The following is a 20,834-nucleotide window of genomic DNA, read 5'->3' as shown; positions in this document are numbered from 1 at the left end:
ATATGGGAAAGTGTGAAATTGAGAACTCAACTCAAGTGAAAACTCCTAATGTCTGACTAGTGCAGAGTTTTATTTATAAAAATCATGACACCACAAAGCTAATGACCAACACATTAGGCAACAAAACTCCACTCCAAGCTTTGTTTGTTGTTGAAATAAATAACCCATGATGCACAAAATTAGAAACTGCAGGTTTACTTTTGAAACATCAACCACATGTAAAACACATGCTTCCCATTTCAAGAGATGTGTGTGTTTTTAAATGTTAGCTAGATAGGCACAGATAGATAGGCAGCTATCTTTTAGGTAACATATGCTTTGTAACTGTCTTTTTTAAACCATAGAATGAAAAATTGTAAGAGAATGGATACGTCAATTTTTGATTTACTAATGACAACACTCATCAGTACACCATTTCATCAGTTGAAAATAAATTTTGCAAGTGTACACACACCTTGGAACACAACAAAACAGTAAACCTCCAAAATCCCACTATCCAATCACTCAGAAATCCTGCATCTCGATGATCTTGCCGCACTCCCTTCCATCATGCTGGGGCCCACACTCCCTTTAAACCTAACTGGTTCATTGGGTAATGTATTAGAATAGTGTGGTCTAAAAAAGGTGAGTTAAATGTTTTGGGGTAACATGAGTAATGTCAGATAGTCTGCAAAATTAGCTAATCTGACACCAAAGTCTCAAGCCAGTTGGAGTCCCATGGTTCTACTGGAGAAAAGTACCTCTTTCACATTAGAAATCTAAAGTCCAATTTCTGCCAATGGTAAAATGTTAAAACTGGGATAATACTTGTACAGTGGAAAAAACAATATTAACTATCAGCCCCAGGTGTCAGGATACATTATTTGTTTGGGTGAATGGCGATTTTAGGTTGGAGCCGTTGCTTTGACCAACAAGGCAATTAACTGGTTGCAGCACCCAAATTGGTTAATTGAGCAGCTAATAAAAACAAGGCATTGTTGTGGTGGCCTATTGGGAGCAGCTATGCTGAGGTGAAGTATGAGTTTGGCGCAAGTGTCTTCGTTAAGGAGGCGATCAGAGGCAGGTTGGAGAATAAGGTGCAGTCTACTCTTATTTGCATTTTTTTCCCATTTTTCTCTGTCTTGGTTCAGTTGCAGTGGTGATGGCAGGTAAGTTGGTACAATGCACCTCCTGCAATGATATTGGAAGTCATGGTGTCCCTGATGACTACACCTAATGGAATTGTGTCCAGGTGCAGCTCCATCCTCATTGTCACCAGCAATTCTACCGCATTGGGGAACTGGAGCTGCAGATGGATGACCTCAGGATCATCTGGGAAAAAATGAGAGCTTCTTGGAAAAGTATAGCGAGGTTGTCATAACCAACGTCCAGGAAGAGTGAAGGTGGGTGACCACAAGGAAGGGAAATATACATGGTATGCAGGTAACCCCTGTGGCCATCCCCCTTCAAAACAAGAACACAATTTAGGGTGCTATCGGGGCCAATGACATATCAAGGTTGAGCAGCGGTACCAGGCAGAACTGTGGTACCAAGCCTGGCTCCGAGGCTCAGCAGAGAAGTGTAACGTCAGGCAGAACCATGTAGTAAATGGGAACTGGAAGAGCAAATATGCCCAGTTGCAGGCCGGTGCAGGACCTGGCATAGTAGGGGATTTTAACTTTCCCAATATTGACTGGGAAAGGCTTAGATGGGGCAAAATTTGTCAATGTTCAGAATAGTTTCCTCAAGCAATATGTAGAGGGCCCTAGATGAGAGATGGTAACGCTTGATCTAGTCTTGGAAAATTAGGAGGGGCAAGTGGATGAAGTGTTCGTGGATGAGCCCTTTGGGACCAGAGACCACTGTTCTACTAGGTTTAAGATAGTGACAGGATAGGACCATGAGTTAAAATTCTAAATTTCGGCAAGGCCAACTTTGAAGATATTAGACAGGAACTCGCTCAAGTTGATTGGAGCAGGATGTTTGAAGGAGGAGGAACTTCTGGAAAGTGGGATTTTTTAAGAATTGTGCTGCCAAGAGTCCAGGACATGCATGTTCCTGTTAGAGTGAAGGTGGATGTTAGGAAGCTTGGATGACGAGAGAAATTGAGGCTCTGGTCAAGAATAATGAGGAGGCACGAGGCAGGTATAGGCAGTTGGGATCAGAAATCTCCTGGGCCTGATCAGATATATCAGAGTACTCTGGGAAGTTAGAGAGGAAATTGCAGGTGCCCTGACTGAGATGAGCCATCATTAAATACAGGCCAGGTGCCAGAAGACTGGAGGGTGGCAAATGTTGCGCCTCTATTTAAGAAGTGCTGCAAGGAGAAGTCTGGGAATCACAGGCCAGTGAGACTTGCATTTGTGGTCGAAAAGTTAGTATTCTGAGGGATAAGATATGCATGCATTTAGATGGACATGGGATGGAATGGGATGGTCAGCACTGTTTTGTATGTGGGAAATCGTGTCTTACAAATCTGATCAAGATGTGACCAAAAAGGGCAGAGTTGTATATATGGATTTCAGCTAGGCATTTGACAAGGTTCCACATGGTAAGGTTAGATCACATGGGATCCATGGAGAGATAGCTGAATGGAAAGAAAATTGGCTTCATGGAAGGAAGCAGAGGACGATGGTAGAAGATGATTTTTTATTTGTACTGGAGGCCAGTGACTTGTGGTGTGTCTCAGGATGCTGCACTCATTTCAGTTTGTCATCTATATCAATGATTGGGATGAGAATGTACATGGCCTAATTAGTAAGTTTGTACATGACACTAAATTGGGTGGTACTGTAGATGGTGAAGATGGTTGTCAAAAATTGCAGCAGTATCTTGATCGGTTGAGCAGGTGGGCTAAGGAATGGTTGATGAAGTTTAATACAAAGTGCAAGGAATTGCATTCTGGGAAATATAACCCAGGCATGACCTACACAGTGAATGGTAGGGGTCGAATGGAATACGTTATTGTTATATGTGACAAGGCAGAGTGAAATTCTTTGTTTGCATACCCAAGGTACAAAGTACCCCCGTCAGCTCCTCTTTAGGTTCGGTGCAAAATAATTTATGAGGATGATGCCAGGACTCGAGGGCTTGAGCTATAGGGAGAGGTTAAGCAGGCATGGTATATAAGATCATGAAAGGAATAGATAAGGTAAATACAGTATTTTACCCAGAGTTGGGGAATTGAGAACAATTTCTCAATTCCCCAAATGAGAATTGAGAAAGATTTAATAGGAACCAGAGGCAGATTTTTTTACACACACAAGGTGGTAGGTATATGGAATGACCTGCCAGAGGAAGTAGTTGAGGCATGTATTATCGCAATGTTTCAAAAACATTTGGACAGGTATATGGATAGGATAGGTTTGGAGGGATATGGGGCAAATGCAGGAGAGACTAGAGTAGATGGGGCATGTTGGTTGTCATGTGCCAGTTGGGCTGACGGGCCTGTTTCCACACTATAACACTAGTGGGTAACAAATTTCTAGAAGTCATTACCCATGTTAGAATTATAACAAAGAGTGAAAAACCGGCAGGTGGTTTCAGGCATTAGGAATGAGGAGCAAGGCTTTGAAAATAGTATTCTCTGGATTATTCCCAATGCCACCGACTAGTAATTACAGCATGAATGTAAAGCAAATTACAGCTGGTAAAAAAAAAAATTTTTGTTGGGTGGGGAGGTCAAAAGGGGTCTTCAGATTCAATGGGTATGAAGACCAGATGGGGAGGAACCAGCAGAAGTTTGCATCTCAACAGTGCAGCGACCAATCTTTGAGAGTAGGTACTGTTTTCTTAAAATTGTAAAAATGCTGAAATACCCTTCACTTCGAGAAGCACCCATAAAGCGGGAAACAGATGTTGCCTAGTCTATAAATGTTTGTGGTATGTTCTACTTTAATTTGATATTTCTAGCCCCTGTATTATCCCCTATTATAATTCTGCAAGAAATTGAGAGGGCAGGACTCGGGATGAAACATTAAAGGAATAATGAGGTCTATTGCGCTACAAAATAAATACAGCTTTAAAATGACATATGATGAGCATTTTGACGGCATAGTGCCTGTACTTGCTTGAGTTTAGAAGGATGAGGGGGTACCTCTTTGGAACTTACTGAATAGTAGAAGGCTTGGACAGAGTGGATGCAGATAGGATGCTTCCACTAGTGGGCGAGTCTAGGACAAGCGGTCAGCCTCAGAATTAAAGGATGTTCCTTTGAGATGAGGAATTTCTTTAGTCAGAGGGTGGTGAATCCGTGGAACTCTTTGCCACAGAAGGCTGTGGAGGTTAAGTCAATGGATATTCTTAAAGTATAGATGGTACATTCTTGATTAGTACAGGTGCCGGGAGTTATGGGAAGAAGGTAGGAGAATGGAGCAGTCATGATTGAATGGCAGAGCAGACTTGACGGGCCAAATGGCCTAATTCTGCTCCTATCACATGACCTTATGAGATACTGGTGATAACATAAAAGGAATTGAAGACAAGTTTGTCACACATTTCTGCATTAAATATTCCTGGCAATAACACACTGCTATCTCAAACAGAAGCGAGTGCAATTAAAATTCAGTCTGAAGGCCCCGACCTGAAATGTCACCTATCCATGTTCTCCAGCGATGCTGCCCAATCCAATACTGTCCTTTTTTTTAAAATTAAAATTCTTGGCAGCTGGATACAGGCAACTGCCACATGGTGGTCATTTAGGTTACGGAAATTCTCCATTACAGAATTCATTACTACCCAAAAATTTGACAAAGGTCCCTCTCAAGGAACAGAGTCAAACAGCATGGCAAAAAGGCCAAGATGCCCCACCTAGGCTAGTCCTATTTCCCCTCATTTGGCCCATATCCCTCTACACCTCTCCAGGTATCTGTCCAAGTGTCTTTTAAATGTTGTTGTTGTTGTACCTGTCTCAACTTCCTCCTCTGGCAGCTCATTCCATGTATCTGCCACCCTGAGTGAAATTAACACTTTTTAAAGCTTACATTTCTTCATGTTTGTGCAGTTGTAGCTTAACATTATGAAAAATCACAATAGTCAATTTCCTAAGAACAGCCCTCATCCCACCACTGCCATAATGCACAGGTCATCTGGCTTCAGTAAACATAGTAATATAAAATAAGCTTTAAATATTTTTGTTGGAAATAATATGGGAGTCTCAGGAAAAATGCAGTGTGAAAGATGATAGCATTCATCCCCATGAATTGGAACTGTTAAGCTTATTTTAGTAATACTGCGCGGAAAACGGTCCCACAAAACAATCCTAGAACATTAACACTATCCTATACATACTACGGACAATTTACAATTATACCAAGCCAAATAACCTACAAATCTGTGCATCTTTGAAGTGTGGGTGGAAACCGGAGACCAAGCAGGTCACAGGGGGAACATGCAAACTCTGTACAGACAAGCACTCATAGTCAGGATTGAACCCAGGTCTTTGGTGCAGCAACTCTACTGCTGTGCCACCGTGCTGATTTAAACTTAGTTTACAAATTATTCTGCTATCTGCTTTGTGTGCTAATCTAAGCTCAAGGATGCAGGGCATGGTACCTAGACCTAAGGAATGCACGTCCGATGCTATGTGAGAACTCCATGTCTCGGACAATCGCAGCTGCAGTCAACGTCATCAGCTGGAGGAACCAAAGCAACAGCTGATGGCATTACAGTTCACCCACAATACCAAGTATTTCATTTATTGCACGTGGCAGCTGTTCAAGAGTGCAGAGTAAGAGTGGGCAACTGCCAGGCTGATGCTAAAGCAGGCAGGTATTTCAGAAAACCCAAGGCTATCCCACTCAAGCAAAACAAGTAAAATAATGGGAATTAGAAGGGATATGGGGGATGATGAGAAAGGAATTAAAGACAAAGGGAAACAAAGAGCTGGTGTAACTCCGAAGGTCAGGCAACATTTCTGTAGAACGTGGATAGGTGATGTTTCGGGTCGAGATCCTTCTTGAATTTAAAGAAATGTTTAAGTCACAAATTGCTGCATGGTGTAATAAAAGACGCCTATCTCAGGCAGAAGGTAGTGCAATTAAAACTTTTGTCTCCAAGATAAAAGCAACTCCCATGTGATGGTCATAAGACTGGGCAGCATCTGTGGAAGAATAGATAACTGGGGTTCTGACCAAGAACACTGTCTCTCCTTCTCCTTCGACAGCTCCTGCTGCCTTGCTGAGTTCCTCTACCAGTTTGATTTTTGCTCAAGATTCCAGCATCTGCAGTTTCATGTCAGTATCACACTCAAATCAATGGGCAGCGACAGAAAATTCTGCAGAGGACAAACCGCTATAGGAAGTGGTCTACATCACAACTAACAATATAGTTTTGAAAAAAACAGGTATGAGAATAATTAAACAGGGTCTCAAACGCTGTAACAAGCAGGTTACTCGCAGTACCATACATTCATGAATATACAAAAATAAAAATAGGGTAAACAAATGCATGGCTGGAGGGACGATGGAGGAGCTTGTTTTAGATTCCCGCTGAATTGGAAATAGTTCTGTGAACGGTGGGATTTGCATAGGAACAGGACTGTTCAGCTAGGCCACGCAACCAACATACTCAGTGTAGGCAAAGTATTAAACTGGCAAAAAGTAGGAAAACAACATATTCAGAAAGGAGAAGAGCAGAACTGGAAGGCAAAATAGATTTTGATTATAAAATAAAATGGAAAGATCTATAATGACATATACCAAACTGCAAAAATAGTGAATAAGAGAATGGTGATAAAGAGGGCACATAATTATCACGTTTAAGATAAACCCTGATCAAACGGGGTTTATACCCAAAAGATACTCATTTAATAATTTGAGACGCCTGTTTAATATAATGTACTTGCATAAAGTAGAGGAAGATATATCAATTATTTCTTTGGATGCAGAGAAAGCATTTGATCAGGTAGAGTGGCAATACTTATATAAAGTACTGCAAAAATTTAATATTGGAGAGAATTTTATAACATGGGTAAAATTATTGTATGATAAACCGATGGCAAGAATTTTAACTAACAACATGTTATCTCAAAAATTTCAACTATCAAGGGGTAATAGGCAGGGATGTGCGTTATTACCCCTGCTATTTGCCCTTATGATAGAACCTCTGGCTGAAAGTATAAGAATTCATCCGAATATTCAGGGCTATAATACTAGGGACTCCAAGAATAAAATCTCATTATATGCAGACGATATACTTTTATATATTACAAAGTCACAAACGAGCATACCAAATTTATTAAATTTAATAGAGGAATTCGGGTCTTTTTCTGGATATAGAATAAACTGGAATAAAAGTGAAATCATGACATTAAAACCTCAAGAACCTACACTTATTGAAGTTCCCCTTTAAAATCGCAACAGAAAAATTTAAATACTTGGGTATTCAGATTACTAGAAAATATAAAGCATTATTCAACGCTAATTTTATACCTTTATTAAATAAACTTAATACGCTAATTAAATTTTGGAAAACACTTCCTTTATCATTATTAGGTAGAATAAATGCAATAAAAATGATCTTCCTACCACAATTACTATACCTATTTCAGTCTATATACCAAAATATCTATTTTTTAAATTACTCTAATTTTACTAATTTTATTTGGGACTATAGATCACATAGAATTACAAAAAAACACCTATGTAAACCAAAAGAGGTAGGGGGACTTTCACTTCCGAATTTTATGTATTATTACTGGGCAGTGCATATTAAGAATATAATTTATTGGCTGGATAGTTCTACCCAACAGACAGAATGGATAAAAATGGAGAAAGAGGATTGTCATCCTTGTAATATAGGAACGATCCTCTTCTCCCCGAAAAAACTGAATAACACAATATATAAGAAGAACCCAATTATATATGGTACAATAAGAATTTGGAAACAAATAAAATTATCTTTAAAATTAAGAAATTTATCATTGTTAATGCCAATAGCGAATAACCCTTTATTTAAACCATCTCTTATTGATAAAACATATAACCAATGGGAAAGTCTCGGAATTAGAAGTATCGGGGATATGTACGAAATGGGAAACCTACTATCATTCCAACAATTACAATTAAAATTTAAACTGAAAAAAAACAATATTTTAAATATCTTCAGATTTGCGATTTCATGAAAAAATATATACAAGGATATCAAAAAATAACTCCTGAATTATTGGAAGAAGCAATAAATATTGAAGCTGACTCACAAAAATTAATATCATATTTATATAATAGTATTCTAAATATAGACCTACCATCGACAGAGGTACTTAGAGAAGAGTGGGAACGGGAACTAATGATAAAAATTACAAAGGTTACATGGGAAAAGTACTTGATATATATTCACAAATTTTCAATTAATGTAAGACATAATCTAATTCAATTTAAAATTTTACATAATTATATTATTCAAAAACAAGATTGAACACATTTTATCCAAATATATCCCCATTTGTGATAAATGTCTATCCCAAAACGCAACTATAACACACTCCTTAGTTTCCTGCATAAAACTTTATAGATTTTGGAATTATATTTTCAAAATATTTACAAAATTATTCAAGATAAGAATGGAACCTAATACTGAAATGATTATATTTGGAGTAACGGAAGATGGGAATAAATTGAACACATCTCTAAATTTATTTTTTAACTAAGGTTTATTAATAGCAAAAAAAAAACTTAAATTTTGGAAAAATACATCAATACCAACGCTTAAAATGTGGATTGCAAGTATGTTGGACACCGCACATCTTGAGGAAATGCGATTCCTCCTAATGGATAAATCAGACCAATTCATAACGAGTTGGTCTCCATTTGTCATCTTTTTGGAATCATATGGTGCAACACAATTGTAAAAACTAACTGTTTCAGGACTGGACGAGGGTTGGTCAAGATTATAAACAATGATCTCCTTACCCTTTTTTACATTTTTTTGTCTTATGTCTTATTCTCTTTTCTATTTTCTTTTTCTCAACTTTCTTCACTCATTCATCTTCTTTTTCTTCACACACTATATATCTCACGCTTTTCTATCCTTTACTATCTCATTTCTTTTTCTTATTCTAATCTTTCTTTAATATAACAAAAAAAATAAGAAGCTGTACATAAAATGTATTATGAAAATATATATTAGGCACTTTGGTGCCATATGATCGTACTTACTTCTAATAAAATTAAATTTAAAAAAAAGAAATATCCCAACGCACTATTATTGTATTATAAGTCAGTGAGTAATCAAAGAAAGAGTGAAACTTGTTCGGGGCCAAAGGAACGGTCTGGGCATGTAGCCAAACGACATATGAAATCTTAAAATCTTATATCTTGAAATCAGTCTGAAGGGTTTCGACCCGAAACGTTGCCTATTTCCTTCGCTCCATAGATGCTGCCTCACCCGCTGAGTTTCTCCAGCATTTTTGTCTACCTTATATGAAATCTTAAATCAATTTGTCTCCAGTAAAACATACATTGAGTGGCAGATTTCAAGGAGGGGGATCCAGAGCATCTTATAATTAAAAAGCAAATGCCTTGGTGGTGGGCATAGAGGAGAGGATAAATCCCTATAGCCTGACGAGATGTTTCCCATACTGCTATGTGAAGCAGGGAAGGAGATTGCTGTACCCCTGACAGATTTTTAAATCTTCACAGGCCACTGGTGACTACAGTATATCAAACATGGTAATTTTGTTCAAGAAAGGCAGCAGGAATAACCAGGGTAATTATAGGCCAGAATTCTGAGGGACAGAATTAATCTACACTTGGAAAGGCAGGAGTTGATCAGGTACAGTCAGTAGAGCTTTGTTGGTGGGAGACCCTGCCTGACTAATGAGTTTTTATGTAACAAACACCTCCGCTCAGTTCGCATTAACCAACCTGAGATCCCGGTGGCTCAGCACTTCAATTCCCCTTCCCATTCCGAATCAGACCTTTCTTGTCCTGGGCCTCCTCCATGGCCAGATTGAGTCCCACCACAAATTGGAGGAGTAGCACCTCATAATTTCGCTAGGGTAGTTTACACCCCAGCGGTATGAACACTGACTTCTCCAATTTCAGGTAGTCCTTGCTTTCTCCCTCCCCTTCCCAGCTCTCCCACAGCTCACTGTCTCTGCCTCTTCCTTTCTTCTTCTTCTTCTCCCCACCCCCACATCACTCTGAAGGGTCTCGACCCGAAACGTCACCTATTCCTTCGCTCCACAAATGCTGCCTCACCTGCTGAGTTTCTCCAGCATTTTTGTCTACCTTCGATTTTTCCAGCATCTGCAGTTCTTTCTTAAAGTTAACTATTGTCTATAACTGTTCCCTCTAAGCTAATGAGCCCAAAGAGCATTTCTACACCAATAATTCTTTAGTACTAAGAGGTAATTGACTGAAACACTTCGGAACTGTTTGTTTATATACATGCTCAAGAACTTCTGCTGACAAAAATATATATAGGATTCTCGGGAATTATAACAAGAGTTAAATGTGCTAAATTAGGTTAATAAAAGGGGAAAGAGATCAGTTATAGTCATACAGTGTGGAAACAGGCCCTTCAGCCCAACTTTCCCACACCAGCCAACATGTCCCAGCTACACTAGTCCCACCTGCCTGCGCTTGGTCCATATCCCTCCAAACTTGTCCTATCCATGTACCTGTCTATCTGTTTCTTAAACGTTGGGATAGTTATTATTAAATCTTTTCCTTTTCACCATGAACCCTCGATTCCCTTACTCTGGGCAAGAGATTCTGTGTATCTACCCAATTTATTCCTCTCATGATTTTATACACCTCTATAAGATCACCCCTCATCCTCCTGCGCTCCAAGGAATAGAGACCCAACTTACCCAACCTCTCCCTATAGCTCAGACCCTCTAATCCTGGCAACATCCTCGTAAACCTTCTCTGAACCCTTTCAAGCTTGACAATATCTTTCCTATAACATAGTTTAAGGATAAGGGGGAAGTCTTTTAGGACCGAGATGAGAAAACCATTTTTTACGCAGAGAGTGGTGAATCTGTGGAATTCTCTGCCACAGAAGGTAGTTGAGGCCAGTTCATTGGCTATATTTAAGAAGGAGTTAGATATGGCCCTTGTGGCTAAAGGGATCAGGGGGTATGGAGAGAAGGCAGGTACAGGATACCGAGTTGGATGATCAGCCATGATCATATTGAATGGCGGTGCAGGCTCGAAGGGCCGAATGGCCTACTCCTGCACCTATTTTCTATGTTTCTATGTAACATAGTGCCCAGAATGGAACACAATATCTAAATGCGATATCATCAATGTTTTATACAACTGCAACCTGACCTCCCAATTTCTATACTCAATACTCTGACTGATGAAGGCCATTTTGACCATCTTATCTATCTGCAACTTGACCTTCAAGGAACCATGCACCTGCACTCCTAGATCCCTCTACTCTACAACACTCCCCAGAGGCCTACCATCCACCATGTAGGTCCTGCCCTTGTTAGACGTCTTTCACATTTCTCTGTATTAAATTCCATCAACCATTCCTCAGCCCAACTGGCCAAATCGATCAAGATCCTGCTGCAATCTTTCTCAACCATCTTCATTATCTGCAAAACCACCCATTTTGGTATCAGTTAGTTTTAGCTTTGGTCAGTCTAATGATCTGAGGCACTGCAAAAAATTAGACGACTCAAAAAAAGTATATGTAGTTGAAAGTTTTCAGAAATAAAATATTTTAGCCTTGCGCCATCTGAATAGTAAAGCACGTTCCAAATCTAGTAACCTGTCAGCACTTGTCCCAAAAGGCACAAATCATACCTGTCTGGTAGTCCTTACTATATATGTGTGATAAGTCGCATGACTGCTACAACATTGCCATAACTAAATAAACTGACTGCAAAGATTCTCTCAAATTAGTTTGAGTTACGAATCGTTTCAGTTTTGCACCATTTACAGCCTTGATCAATTCATCCTAAACAAGGGTACAATGCAAAAGAACTGTTGAAAATGGCATGAACTCTTGACAGAAAATGACAGTGGAAAGTGATTTTCAGAGATAACAATGATAGTCACTCGGAATTACATATTGTTAAAAGCAAATTATATTTCACAAACTTAACTGAAGCAGTGAGAGGGTAATGGGCCTGTCCCATTTGGGCGATTTTTCAGGCGACTGCCGGCGACTATCAAGTCGTAACCGGTTGCAGAAAACCCGGCGACTGTCAGTGTGGAACACACACACATCGCTTCCTTCACCAGCCAGTTATGTAGGCGGAGGACAGGACAAGCGGGGGGAGCGCTGTCTGAGTGAAATTCACTTGGTGCAAAGCCAATGTGATACCGGCACACACCACGATGAACAGGAAGGTTGGCACTGTAATTAAGACGGTGAAAGCATAGTGTACACGAAGGGTCACTTAAGTCCTTTAAAAGAGGGGGGGGGGTGGAAGTGGGGGGGGTGGAAGTGGGGAGGGGAGGAGTGGAGACAACTTTTAAGAAGCCAGAGATACACGGCTGTGAAGCTCGGCAGACATTAACATTACTGGTTCTGAAAAGTACTGTTTACGTATTTTTTCCACAATGGGATAATGAAATTCACCGGTCAGCACCGGCTACAACCTACGAGAACCTACGACCTACTTGGACCTCCTGACGATCCACCTACGGCACAAGACTTCTCGCTACTCTCCATGGCTGTTTCATTCTGGTTTCCGCTAATTTTTCAACTTATTGAAAAATTTGCGGTGACTAGAATGAAGCCACGACTAGTTCCGAGAATGTGGGAACTTCTCACGACCATGAAGGTGACTGCCTGGCAACCACCCGCGAACATAGAAAATAGGTGCAGGAGGAGGCCATTCGGCCCATTCGAGCCAGCACTGACATTCAATGTGATCATGGCTGATCGTCCCGTATCAATAACCCGCGTCTGCCTTCTCCCCATATCCCTTGACTCCACTAGCCCCTAGAGCTCTATCTAACTCTCTCTTAAATCCATCCAGTGATTTGGCCTCCACTGCCCTCTGTGGCAGGGAATTCCATAAATTCACAACTCTCTGGGTGAAAAAAATTTTCTCACCTCAGTCTTAAATGACCTCCACTTTATTCTAAGACTGTGGCCCCTGGTTCTGGACTCGCCCAACATTGGGAACATTTTTCCTGCATCTAGCTTGTCCTGTCCTTTTATAATTTTATGTTTCCATAAGATCCCCCTCATCCTTCTAAACTCCAGTGAATACAAGCCTAGTCTTTTCAATCTTTCCTCATATGACAGTCCCGCCATCCCAGGGATCAATTTCGTGAACCTACGCTGCACTGCCTCTAGCACAAGGATGTCCTTCCTCAAATTAGGAGACCAAAACTGTACACAATACTCCAGATGTGGTCTCACCAGACCCCTATACAACTGCAGAAGGACCTCTTTACTCCTATACTGAAATCCTCTTGTTATGAAGGCCAACATTCCATTAGCTTTCTTCACTGCCTGCTGTACCTGCACGCCAACTTTCAGTGACCGGTGTACAAGGACACCCAGGTCTCGCTGTACCTCCCCCTTACCTAACCTAACCTCATTGAGATAATAATCTGCCCCCTTATTTTTGCCGCCAAAGTGGATAACCTCACATTTATCTATATTATACTGCATCTGCCACGCATCTGCATACTCAGTCAACCTGTCCAGGTCACCCTGCAACCTCCTAACATCCACTTCACAGTTCACATGTGGCAACCGCATAGTCTGTAGTCGCATAAAAAGTCACCTAAGTGGGACAGGCCCATAGGACAGTTTCTGTGAAAGGCGTTCAGTAAATACCACAAAGCCCTGGTAGAAATGTAGAATTCCAAGGGGAAAAAAATGGACAATGGTTGTGTGGTTCGGTAACTGGCCAAGACACAATGGAGAAAGTTCAATTAGACTGGAGAGAAATATGTCCCCAAACTGTACCTGGTTATAAAACACAAAACCTAATTTTGCCAATGGTACAGAGGATTTAAAATATATTACAGGACCCTGCACTCAATGTTTACCAAGTAGATGCTCTTTATTGTAGGAAACTAATATTTTGGCAGGAAAAAGAAAGTGACAATGAACACAATAACAGCTACTCAGGGGTGCAAGAAAAAGGGGCATTTGGGATGAAAAAAATTAGGTGATCAGGATTTGACATGTTAGAAGAAAAATTCAAAATGTTTGTTTTTATCATCAAGGACAGAGTTACAAAGCAATGAAATTGTGATAAACCTAGTTTGGCCTCATCTGGAGGACCACATCCTATTCAAAATAAAACGAAATTCTGGAAACACTCAGCAGGCCAGGTAAACAGAAAATGTTCAAATGTTCACGCAACATCTACGGAAAGAGAGAGTATTAATGTTTCGGGTCGAAAAATTAACTTTCTTTTCATAGGCGCTGCCTTACCTTCTGAGCATTTGCAACATTTTATGTTTACCGTGCAGATTTCCAGCATGTGCAGTTCTTTAAATAATTTTTCATTTCCCACTTCAAATTCTTGATTTGGGTAAAATGTTAACATCTTTGAGGGGTTCCAGATGAGACAAATGAAGCGACTCAAGCAGTAGGCGGCAGTGGCAAAGCTGCTTCCTCGTAGTGCCATTGATCAGAGTTTGATTTCGATGTCGGGATTAGTTTAATTTTGAGATCCAGTGTGGAAACAGGCCCTTCATGCTGACCAGTGATCCTGGCTCTTTGGTCCAACTTGCCAGGCCGACCAAGATGCCGCACCTACCATCTACACATCCCACCTGCCCGAATTTGGCCCTTAACCCTCTAAATAATTTTTATCCATGAACCCGTTCAAATGTATTTTAAATGTTATGGTACCTGCCTCAACTACCTCCTCTGGCAACTGTTTCCAGAAATCCACCACCATTGGTGTAAAAAGGTTGCCCCTCAGGTTCCTATCAATTTTTTCTCCTCCTACCTTAAACTAATGTCCGCTAGTTCTTGATTTCCCTACTCTGGACAAAAGACTGCATCTACATTATCCATCCCCTCGGTCTTATGCACCTCTAAAAGATTCAACCCTCATTCTCCTGCGCTCCAAGAAAAAAAGTTGTAAAATCTCAGTAGGCCAAAGGACATGTTTCCATGCTGTATATTTCAATCATTCAAGATAGCTTGGATAGTTAAGGACACTTAAAGAAAGACCACAGTTGTAAATTCCAGGTCATAACAATCTTAAAATGAGAAGAAAAAATATTTTCAAAAGATAAATGTCATAGACATCTGAAGGCAAGTGATGTCAAGGGCTTTGGAAAAAGAGCTGGAGAATGAGACTGACTGGATTATGATATTATGGACTAAATGATAACAATTTTATGATAAAAATAAAAATCTCAAGCAGATTTCATTTCCACTGCCACACCGTAACTAAAGGATTTATTTATTTCAAAACAAAATAAAAACAACACATTTACTCAACAGGTCAGGCACATGTCTAAACTAAACTAAAACACTAAACTAAATGTGAAGAGTGTACAAATCGATGAGCTTTGATCATAGCAGATGTATGGTTTCAAATTATTTGACAGACCGGAGAACAATTTTCACAAGCCGGAAGCATGGAAAAAGTTCATTCAAAAACTTTCAAAACAATGAATAAGTTGAATCAAAATATCTGCAGGACCCTGGGGAAAAGGCAAGGGATGGCACTGATTGAACAGCTCTTTTGAAAGAGCTGGCATCAGCTCAATTACCATAATAAACTACTGCTCTGCTGTAATGTGATGCAATTACCCAGCTGATAAGGTTCTCACCCAAATCATAAGCTTGAACATTCAAGCCCTACTCCACAAAATCAAGCACAGGTGGTATATAGTAAAAACACACAGAGATGCAATCTTTTCATTTTTCTCAAAGTCTGTGTTAAAGTGCTTTGTTCTTTTGAATGCCATTAAATCTCTTAACATTTGTTGGTCCCTCCACAAATACCAAGAAGTGGTTAAGGAAACAAATATGTTACTACCTTTCTCTGTTGAATTTAGCTTAGTTTAGAGGTAGAGCACAGAAACAGATCCTTCGGCCCACCAGGTCCGCGCCGACCAGTGATCACCCTGTCTGCTAACACGATCCTACACACTAGGGACAATTTTCAATTCTTACTGAAGCCAATTAACCTACAATCCTGTACGTCTGTGAAGTGTGAGAGCAAATCAGAGCACCTGGATAAAACCCACAGTCATAGGGAGAACATACAAACTCCATACAGGCAGCACCAAACCCGGGTCTCTGGCGCTGTAAAGCAGAAACTTTATTGAATATAATTATTGGGAGCTCGCATCAAAAATGCACAAAACTCATGGCAGCAGCAGCCATTATGCTCACATCACCAGATGTGATAACAGAAGCACTGCAGGGAATGCTGCCAGGGCTAGAGACTTTAAGCTACAAGGCAATGCTCAGGCTAAGGTAGTTTTCCTAGAAACAGAGGCAACAAAGGCAAGAATTAAATCAAGATGTTAAAGGAAAATTCATTGGACTGCTCTACATTCATTGAAGATCAAGGCACTATCTCTAGTGCCAATGCTAATCATCGCCAAAACACTGAACAAAAAAAATACAATCTATGGGGCGAATGTATGGACAGGGTTTTGGATCCCGTTTTGGATTGGCATACTTCTTCAAACTTCAAGATGCCAACATCTACTTGCATCTCCATTACCTGGTTATTATAACATCACTTTTTGCTCTCAGTCGCAGAAAAGTGTTTCCCTCACATTTGTATAATTCTATCGTGAAAGCTAAAGCTTTTTACTTCACAGTGTACCAAAATCGTCAGATGAGGCAGTTTACCAATATGATCAACCTTAAACATTAACTTTTTCTCCCTTCAGATGTTGTCATTTGTCATTCAGTTCTTTGCTCTACTTTTGCAGAATCCACAGCCTTATCTGCATTAATCATTTGAATGTGCAGATTCAATCTAAACTTGTGATGAGTACAGAGAAGATTTATGAGAATATTGCCATGACCCTAGGGTCAAAGCTATTGGGAAAGGTTGGGCAGGCTAGAAACTTCCTGGAGCGCAGGCGTCTGAGGGGTAATTTTATCACGGTATATAAAATCATGAGGGGAATGGATAGGGTGAATGCAGTCTTTTACCCAGGATAGGGGAATCAAAAAACACAGGACATAGGTTTGAGGTGAGATGGACAAGATTTAGTAAGAACCTGAGGGGCATATTTTTCACTCATAGGATGATGGTTAAGTGGAATGAGCTGACAGAGGAGGTAGTTGCAGCAGGTACTATAACAGCATTGAAAAAACACCTGGACAGGTGCACGGAAAGGAAAGGTTTTGAGAGATATAGGCCAAATGGGACAAACTTAGATGGGGCATCTTAGTCAGCATGGACAAGATGTGCCAAAGGGACTGTTTCTGTGCAGTGTGACTAATTGTATTTCCACCCTAATGTTTTATACAGACAGAATAAAACATTCATGGTTTGGGCCTTGTATCCCATTGAGGCAACTTCCCTTGTTCAGACAACACTTCCTTTTAAGCAATTCCCCACCATGTGCCTATCCACAATGCATTTGACCAGAACTATATTGATAGACAAGGAGCACAGTGAAGCTTGACCAACTGCTTCTCAGGGTGAAGTTTGACCCAACTGCTTCTCAGGGTGGCAGATCATCCACAGGAGGAAATATTGAATCGGCCAGGCCTACGTACTCCATGAGTTTAGAAGTATTAGAGCCGGTCTCATTGAGCATACAAAACTCTTCAAGATTTAATAGGGTAGATCCATATAGGCTGTTTTCCCTAGTTTTGTAGTCTAATATTAGGAATTTCAAAACATGAGGTAGTCTATTTTGGACTGAGAGGAGGGTGATGAACCCTTTGAATTCTCCATCCAGGGTTGTGGAAACTCAAACAATGACTGCATTTAAAACTACGATTGATGGATCTCCAGAAATTAGAGGAGAAAAGGGACAGTGCAGAAAATGGTGCAGACATAGAAGATGAGCCATGATTAAGTAGACTGGCGAAGCAGTATTTGAGTGGCCTTCTCCTCATTCCTTCTGTTAACACCGGACCTACATCCCCAGTTGCTGTTGCTCACCGAAATGGACCACAAGCACACTGTAAGCAATGATCCAGGCCACATCGACCCTCACTTACGCCCGATTTCGAGAGCGGGCTCACCTTAGGAGGGCGAATTTTGCAGATGCCGCTCCTCTGGGCGATAGGCCTGATCTTATTGATGTAGGCTAGCGGCTCGCTGAATTCTTCCCAACTCGGCTCGAACACCGGGCACTCGGGCGGCGGGATGAACTCGGAAAAAATCCACATGACTGCGGTCTGACACCAGCGGGCAAGTGAGCGGTTCGGACACAAAGAGCGGCCCGGGGGCCGGGGTAGACTCAGCGTCGTACGCGGCCTGCTGCTGTTGCGGCCTCGCCACGACCACCACGCACGGCCGGGTCTCGGGGAACTACCCCAACGACAGGCGAGTCAGCGCTTGTCCGTTCGTCCCTCCCTGTAGGTTGCCAGCCTGGGCTCGGGCAGGGGCAGGGCCGCAGACAACAGACGGCGCGTACCCGAGCGGCCGCTCCACCGAGCCTGGCACCGCCTCACTCACACAAAGCCCGCCGCTCACAAATAGTCCCTCCGACACATCGCCTCCCTTGCCAGCGCGGCGGGGTCCGATCCGATCCACCACACCCCTCCGTCTCCACACGCCGCTCTCCTTCACATCTAAGCGCCGCCACGTGCTTGGGGATATTTCTTTAAACACCAAGAGTTGGATGTTTTGAAACGGCGGAAGGATCTGTCGTTCCGCAGACGGATGGTTTAAAGATCTCCTTACGTCGCCCATTGGACGACGGTACAAAGGCACCACGCCATTGGTTGCAGCTGCTCAACGCCCATTGGCCGACGGTACAAAGGCACCACGCCATTGGCTGTAGTTACTCAACGCCCATTGGCTACGCCGGCAAAAACAATGTTCGTCATTGACTGAGAGCGCTTCTTACGATTGGCCCACGCACAGTTCAGCCTCGAATTTTACGACTTGATTGGTTGTGGCTGCTCCCTGCACGACAGGGTCCAGTTGTGCGCGCACACCCTTCGCAATTCTTCAAAGTATTCTTCGAATTCCCTTTTAATTCTCAACCTTTTTAGTCTTTTGTCAATAGTTTTACTCCCAGAGGATCTAGTTTTTCCTCAATGTATTCCACTAAAATCCTTCGTAATGTTGAACTAGTCATAACATAGGGTGAGGCTAATTTACAGAACGGCAGTTTGTGATAATCATTTGAACGATTAGGGCCCACCTTTTTTGGCATCAATTTGCATGCTCTGCAAATAGATTTTAGGAATCCACAGAAAACATATCAGACATCCCTCAAACTTTTCAGTTTCCTTCGTCCCCAGGAGAAATAACCAAAATCATAAACAATTTGTTTTAAACGCAGGAGATACTTAGCGGATCAGGCAGCATGAGTGAGAAACTTTAATTTTCACATCAACTTTTTATCTGATTTCCAGTATCTAGATGTTTTTCCATTTTGATTACTGTTAGATAGCTTACATTCCTCACTCCCAACTCTGAAAAATCTCAAATACATCCTTCCCAATGCATTTGGAACGTTTCTAAAACTTGCTGCATAGAATTGGGCATATAATCTGACATACTAAATATTTAGCACCAGACTAAGTGGGACCCAGTCACACGGGAGGCCTGATCCCCAAACGCAACCCGTTCCCCAACGCAATATTCCACCACTCACCCGTTCCCCCAACGCAATATTCCACCACTCAACCATTCCCCCACACAACCCGTTCCCCCAACACAATATTCCACCACTCACGCCTATCCCCTCCCATCAAATCTACTCCTCCCTGTCCCTCTCTCTCTCTTCCCCCTCTATCCCACCTTGCCCATCACCCCAGATCCCTTCTACCACCTGCACTCCACCACCTCTACCCCTCTTTCCCTCCCTCCTTCATCCCTGTCCCCCATCCCTCTCCCCCTCCCTCCCTCATCCCTCTCTCCCTCCCTCATCCCTCTTTCACCCCTCCCTCATCCCTCTCACCCTCCCTCATCCTCTCCCCCCGCGCTGTGGGCCGGGCTGCGGTTCTCCCTCTCCCCGTGTAACGGTGCAGTGCGTCAGGGCCGCTCCCTCGCCAGTGGGTAGACAGCAGGGCTCGGTGCTGCTTCCCCCCCCCCCCCCCCAGAACTCAGCCTGGTTCTTGTACTCGGCCCGGCCCGGCCCTGGCTGCAGGCAGCCGAAGCACTCTGGGACCTGGGCCTCGAGGGAGCTGGGCTCGCTGTGCCGGAGGCAGGGTGAGGTTGGTGGGCGGCCGAGCCAGAGTTGCCCGCAGAGCTGGAAGCAGAGGCTGTGCATCAGGATGGCGGTGGCCAGGCGGCCCTCCGGGCTCTGGTACACCATGACCAGGTCCCGGGCTTGGGCATAACTCCAGCCCGCAGCTCGGCCACCGCATGGGCTCCAGTCCAGGCCCCGACTTCATCTCCGGGCTCGTCCCTGACCCCGGACCCAGTCTCGCCCGCGGCTCCAGCCCAGGCCCCGGGCTCGTCCTTGGCTCCAGTCCGGTCCCAGTCCCCGGGCTCGGCCCACGGCACCACCCTCCCCACCAGGTACTGCGCGGCCGCAGCTCCTCAGGCGGCAACACCACTCCTTCACCATGGCGTCCTCCAGCTGATTGACAGTGGACGCGGCCAATCAGTGCGGCGATGGTGCCGTGACTGACAGGAGGAGAGCAATCTGCATAGCGGCGACTGACAGCAATCTGCGCATGCGCTGTTTTTACGATTTTTAAACCTTAATAACTTTTACTATATACCATCGATCGGAACTGAACTTGTTGCACTCGCAGCACAGGAGAACGGTGAGTAAGCTGGCGAAAAATCGTACCGCTATCGCGTA

The 20,834-nt window shown here is 42.4% G+C and overlaps 1 protein-coding gene across 5 annotated transcripts in view; it reads right to left on the bottom strand.

Annotated features, from left to right (window-relative positions):
- kdm5a (lysine demethylase 5A) overlaps positions 1 to 18,709 on the bottom strand; it is a 120,621-nt gene extending 101,912 nt beyond the window's left edge. Inside the window, exon 1 of one of the 5 annotated variants that reach the window (XM_033037815.1) lies at positions 18,091 to 18,709. In XM_033037815.1, coding sequence (XP_032893706.1) covers positions 18,091 to 18,237 — 147 coding nt within the window. In that variant the 5' untranslated portion in view covers positions 18,238 to 18,709. The remainder of the gene's footprint in view (positions 1 to 18,090) is intronic. The other 4 variants (XM_033037811.1, XM_033037813.1, XM_033037812.1 and 1 more) reach the window with 4 other exon arrangements.
- Between the last annotated feature and the right edge of the window lie 2,125 nt (positions 18,710 to 20,834).

The sequence above is a fragment of the Amblyraja radiata genome, chromosome 19, assembly GCF_010909765.2.
Source record: "Amblyraja radiata isolate CabotCenter1 chromosome 19, sAmbRad1.1.pri, whole genome shotgun sequence".
Classification (NCBI taxonomy): Eukaryota; Metazoa; Chordata; class Chondrichthyes; order Rajiformes; family Rajidae; genus Amblyraja; species Amblyraja radiata.
Note: the sequence above shows the minus strand (reverse complement) of the source record. Positions and strands in the feature narration are given on the sequence as shown.